Genomic DNA, 5,345 nt, shown 5'->3' with positions numbered 1-5,345 from the left:
CTTTTACATTAAACATTTTTAATTTATTTATTTTATGCCCACAATTTATATTTTGAATTGTCTATTTTTGTTATTGTTTATGTTACAATATTTGTGCTGATAAGCCTGAGTGGTCTGTTGACTGACCTTTGTATTTGTTCAAATAATTGTTCTGGGCAGGTTACAATATAAAGATCATAATCATGTCTTGTGATTATTTGACAGGAGTTTTACTTTTAAACTGTAAGTGTATTTTTTAGTTATGATAGTTTAGTTATGATGTAAATACAATAAAAATTAAACCAATATTTAGATTAGAATAATTATCATTTTGATCCATACATTGGTAATGTCTGACTGGGCCTCGTGTCACTTTATGATCAACAAAATGGGCCCCTAAGTCAAAAAGGTTAAGAACCCCTGCGCTAGAGTACACATATTTATTGGCTTGCAGATCAGTAAAGAGTACATTTGGAGTGGGGGAAATCTTCTGGCTTTGTTTGAAATCTGTTAAGGATGCCAGGAACTCAAAACAACCAATTCTACCATTTGAATCAAAGTAAAAACACATTTATCTACATGTTCAAGCTGTGCAATGTGGGAGGTTTTCTTCCATTTTACATTCAAACGTATTTAAGCTCCACCCAGATGCACTGCAGGATGTGGAGCAAACTGAATCTCAACTGAAACTTTCCACTGCTGAGCAGATCCTTTGTGTCTGCAGCTACCCTACCACTCTGAATCTACACACGCGTGAAAACCTAGTTATGGAAAACAAAAACCTCAGTGAATGCTCTATCTGCTTCTACAACTAAAGCTTTGTCTTTTACTGTATATTATTTGACTTTTTTGGGAACAAAAAGCAAACAAAATAGCAAAAGCAGACAATTATACCATCAAATATAAAACTCTGTGAAAGAAAAGTTCAGTAATAGAGTACTTACAACTAAACAACATAGTGCAGAGCAGCAGAGCTCCAGCCATGCTTCCACAGAGCCCATTCATTCTCCACATGGATGCAGACATCCTTTCAAGTCTGACTCAGCGCAGGCGGCAGGAYACACTGTGTGTGAAGGCAAAAAAGTTTGAGAAGTGAAGGCGAGCTGGTGGGCTGAGGGAGGTGGACGTTTCCTGTGAGGTCTGAATGAGCAGGACAGACAAGAAGGATAAAGCCAGGCTTGTGTTCTGTCTCTCTTTATACGGGCCCACTCCCTCAGCCTCCCTCCCTCTGCTCTATCCACACCCCTTTTCCAGATGCCTCATGTTAACCAGTTTCCCCAAAAGCAGCAGCCCCTGCTTCCTCTGTACCCTGTGGGCCTCACCATTAATTTATACTACACACACACACACACACACACTATATATATATATATATATATATATATATACTGTATAGGGCTGTCAAATCATTAAAAAAATCAAATCAGATTAATCACTCTCTAGTGCTACAATTAATCAGAATTAATCTGCAGGTTAAACTTTAAAAGCTTGAAATGTAAATATGCAGGCTTTCATCAAACTTTGAATAAAAAATGTTTTATTGTCTCAAACTAAACTTATTAGATGATTCTCATTATTCAATGTTTTCATATTTAGAAAGGTTTAAAATAAGTCATTTGGTTTCAACGTTAATTAAAAAAATTTAACTATGTTAACTCAAATGTCTCGTTGTTATKTATGTGATCAAACCTGAACAGCATAGTAGGCAGACTTTGTAAATAACTGTTAGACKTTGGTCCGTGGTTTCTTTCTAACATTACAGTCACTCAAACTTTTACAATTCCTCTCATTATATTTTTAAAGTCCTCACAAACAATCCATAAAAGCTGAATTCTTGTTCCATTAAGGCTGAGTATGGTTAAAAGCCTCACAACTCAATTCAATTACAAATATTTGGGTCACTATTCAATTCAGTTTTGATTCGCTTCAACAGCTTTGAATSCTTTGATATCAAGTTCCTAATAATAAGCACGCAAATAATTTATTAAAGACCCTGAGGATAATTTTTGATATTTATTTTCTWGCCCATATAAACAGAAATTGTATACATTAACCTTAACATTTGGAAATAAAGCAGAAGAAGAATAATACTTGTTCTAAAATGGAGTGGAAACATAAAACCAGACAAACTCAATGTTTAAAATAAAAACCTGTGTGCTGTTTTTCTTTATACTTGTGCATGCATTTGTGTGTCTTAAATGTTTATTTTCATAATTTTTAAATCTTTTTTTCCCACAAGTCTTTTTATTCCCATGTGTTATTTTACATTTCTCTGTCTCCTGTTTTTACTTTATTTTATACACTTTTCCCCCATTATGCAAACAAGGTGGSCGGTCCTTCTTGAGTCAACTCCTCTCCTATTGGTCAACAATCAACAGAAAGGAAGGATCAGGATCATTAGCCRTGTTTCCATTAACGTTTGTTATGCGCATTAGACATGCTGGATGGAAATGGCAAAATTTGCATAAACGTCCTTACTTTCGCAAAAAAAGTTTTTACATTGTTTGAGGTGGCTTTTGGATTTTCCAAAAAGAGTTAATGCACAAAATGAGAGATGGAAATACATTTGCTGAATAAGTTATGACGTAGCGACTAAACTTTAAACGTTCATTATCATCRTAAATTTATATTAATATTATAATGATAATATAATAATACATTCTCTAGCTGTGTGAGAATAATGTTTTAATTTTTGAACTGGAGAAAATATTGAGCCTAAAAAAGGCTTTTTATGATGGGAAGCCACCCTGTCCCATGGAACCAGCTTCTTGCACGACCTTTCAGGGATGACCTCTAGAGGCTGGYGGATCAATACTAAATATCGATGATATCGATACCAGTGCTGGTATTGATACTGAACAATACTCATGTAAAAGATCGATACTCAAGCTTTGTTCTTTYCTGCACACACTGACTGCTGCACACGCCGATTTTTCAAAGTCTACTCTCTGTCTGTGGTGCTGCACTGTCACACACAGCACAGAGCAGCGCACCCTTCCCTGTTGTTGCACCGTCACGTGGCTCAGCAGCGCTAGCCAAACAGCTAAGCTAAGCAGGTAGGCTGGCCCACCCACTCAGCGTTCTCACCGAGCCCTCTACCTCAGGAGATTTTGTTTTAAGTTTTGTTAAGTGATATTTTTAGTCTGTTTATTTACAAAAAACAGAATTGTATTGAAAGGAAGAAAATTCCTTATTTTTTGTTTTTCCTCAGAACATTTTTTAAAAATAATAGAAACAAAGAAATAACTAGGAAAGATGTCTAGTGGTGAGGGAAGAATTTTTATTTTATTTTTGCATAAAAGATTTATTTTCCTAATGTTAAAGGAAACTAGTTTGTTACTGCTTTATTGTTGGCAAGCAAAAACATTGATTGTTATAATAAAGTATTTTGTTGCCACACAAAATGTTTGGCGAAACTCTATCCTAGATCTTTTGGGTCTTTTCAAATTATGAAGCTTAAAAAATATTGGTATCAATATCGGTGATACTGGCCCTGTATTTACTTGGATTCGGATCGATACCAAAATCCCCAGTATCACCCACCTCTAATGACCTCCTGGCAGTTCTGAGTTTGTGCGGACCTCAGCCAAAAGGTGTGCCGCACTAAACCTCCCACCTCCAAAGACACAAACTGGATGTCTCCAACCTGGGTGAGAATGTCAAGCTGTACTTGTCATGAATAATCATGAATGATTCATAGAGCAGTTCTACATTAGCCTCGGGCACTTAAATATCTTTTCTTATCTGCAGTAAAATTAAAGAACTAACTTTCAATCTGACCAAGATCTTATTCTCTCCAAGGTGACAAAACTTTATAGGTTCTTAACCTGGGTCACTTGTCAATTAACTAATAGAAGACAAAAATATCTCTGGGAAAATATATTTTCTTCTTTATAAAATAATAATAAAATAGTAAAATGACCCATTCATAGACAAATTTACATACTGATACCCAGGGGTGTCACTAGGTTTTAAAGACAAGGGGGTTTAGCACCCAGGAGATGCACAGACTTTTGTACATTTGGTATACTGTATTAAATATTTAAATTATGTGTGTGTGTGTGTGTGGGGGGGGGGGTTCTGGTGACATTTGGGGGCAATTTTAAGACAAAATGCCTGCCTTTGGGGACAACTGGTGCATTTGGGGACAAAAGTCAAGTCCCCATTTGGTTTAAATGCCATTGGTGGGTTGGGGGTTGGGTTTAGGACCAAGGTGTGAATTAAGTTGAGGTTAGTTTTAGGGTCAGGTAGGTACCTATGGGGTTAGCCTTAGGGTTTGTGGTCAGGGTTAGGCTGTAGAAATGTAATGGGAGTCAATGGAATGTCCCCAATTGGATAGCTGTGAAAACTTGTGTGTGTTTGTGTGTGTATGGATATTTGTACACGGTATCATTTCAGTAACATTTATTTAGAGAATATTACCTACATTTTCAGATTATTATTTTTTCCAATGTTACATTTAAATCCATTCAAGGCCAAATACTATTTTAACATCAATTCAAAAATACCCCAAAACTGAACATTAAAATTATTTTAGATAGATCTGTTAATATTGTCACTACTTTAATACTGTGCCTCTGCTCATTAGGTCTTTGCTCCCCAGCACTGGTGACCCTTGCTTGACTCACCATTCCAGAAGAGGTCTATCTTTTCTTCTCTCTCTCTCTCTCTCTCTCTCGACCTCTCGACCTCTCGACCTCTCGACCTCTCTCTCTCGACCCCTACAGGTCAATAAGGATGATGAAGTAATTAATGTTAGTCTATTATTATTATCCACTGATGATATTCAGATGTTAACGAGCTCCTGTTTCGTGGTGTGCAAACATCCATGTGTAAAGTAAGAAACATAGCTGGTGCTCCAGAAGGAAGTCCACCCAAAGACAGAAGAAGGAAAAGACGTGACTCTATAAACACCTAGAACTAGGTAGGTAGCAAAGTAAAAGAGTTCTTTGGAATTTAACTCTCTCTTCTGGAGTGTTTTTGTTTGTCAAATAGGGAGCACTTGGCTCATTAAATGGGACTTTTTGCTGTTAGCTTGGGGCTGGAGCCAATTGTTACTACTATAGACATTTATAAAGAGTACACCTTCAGTTGGCTGCTGGGTTGCATGAAATACAGCCTGAATACCTGAATGAAAACATACATGAAAATACATAATTGGTTCTACTTGGCTAAACCAAAATGCTCTGCAGCATTTTGTCCAAATCACATTTGATATCAAGGCTTGGGAGATAACTTCACAAATAAGATGAACATATTACTTTTTATATTTTGTGAATTGAATATTACTATACTGTATTAAATGCCAGCTAAAGTTAGTTATAATGTTTGGTGCTGGTGTTTACCCCACTATGAAGGTTAACTGA

General features: G+C 36.3%; 1 protein-coding gene across 1 annotated transcript in view; it reads right to left on the bottom strand.

The window, feature by feature from the left end:
* cd34 (CD34 molecule) overlaps positions 1-1,158 on the bottom strand; it is a 24,429-nt gene extending 23,271 nt beyond the window's left edge. The window contains exon 1 of the mRNA XM_014022760.1: positions 924-1,158. Within this exon, the coding sequence (XP_013878214.1) occupies positions 924-1,005 (82 nt within the window). The 5' untranslated portion in view covers positions 1,006-1,158. The remainder of the gene's footprint in view (positions 1-923) is intronic.
* Between the last annotated feature and the right edge of the window lie 4,187 nt (positions 1,159-5,345).

Source organism: Austrofundulus limnaeus, unplaced genomic scaffold (assembly GCF_001266775.1).
Source record: "Austrofundulus limnaeus strain Quisiro unplaced genomic scaffold, Austrofundulus_limnaeus-1.0 Scaffold342, whole genome shotgun sequence".
Taxonomy (NCBI): Eukaryota; Metazoa; Chordata; class Actinopteri; order Cyprinodontiformes; family Rivulidae; genus Austrofundulus; species Austrofundulus limnaeus.
Note: the sequence above shows the minus strand (reverse complement) of the source record. Positions and strands in the feature narration are given on the sequence as shown.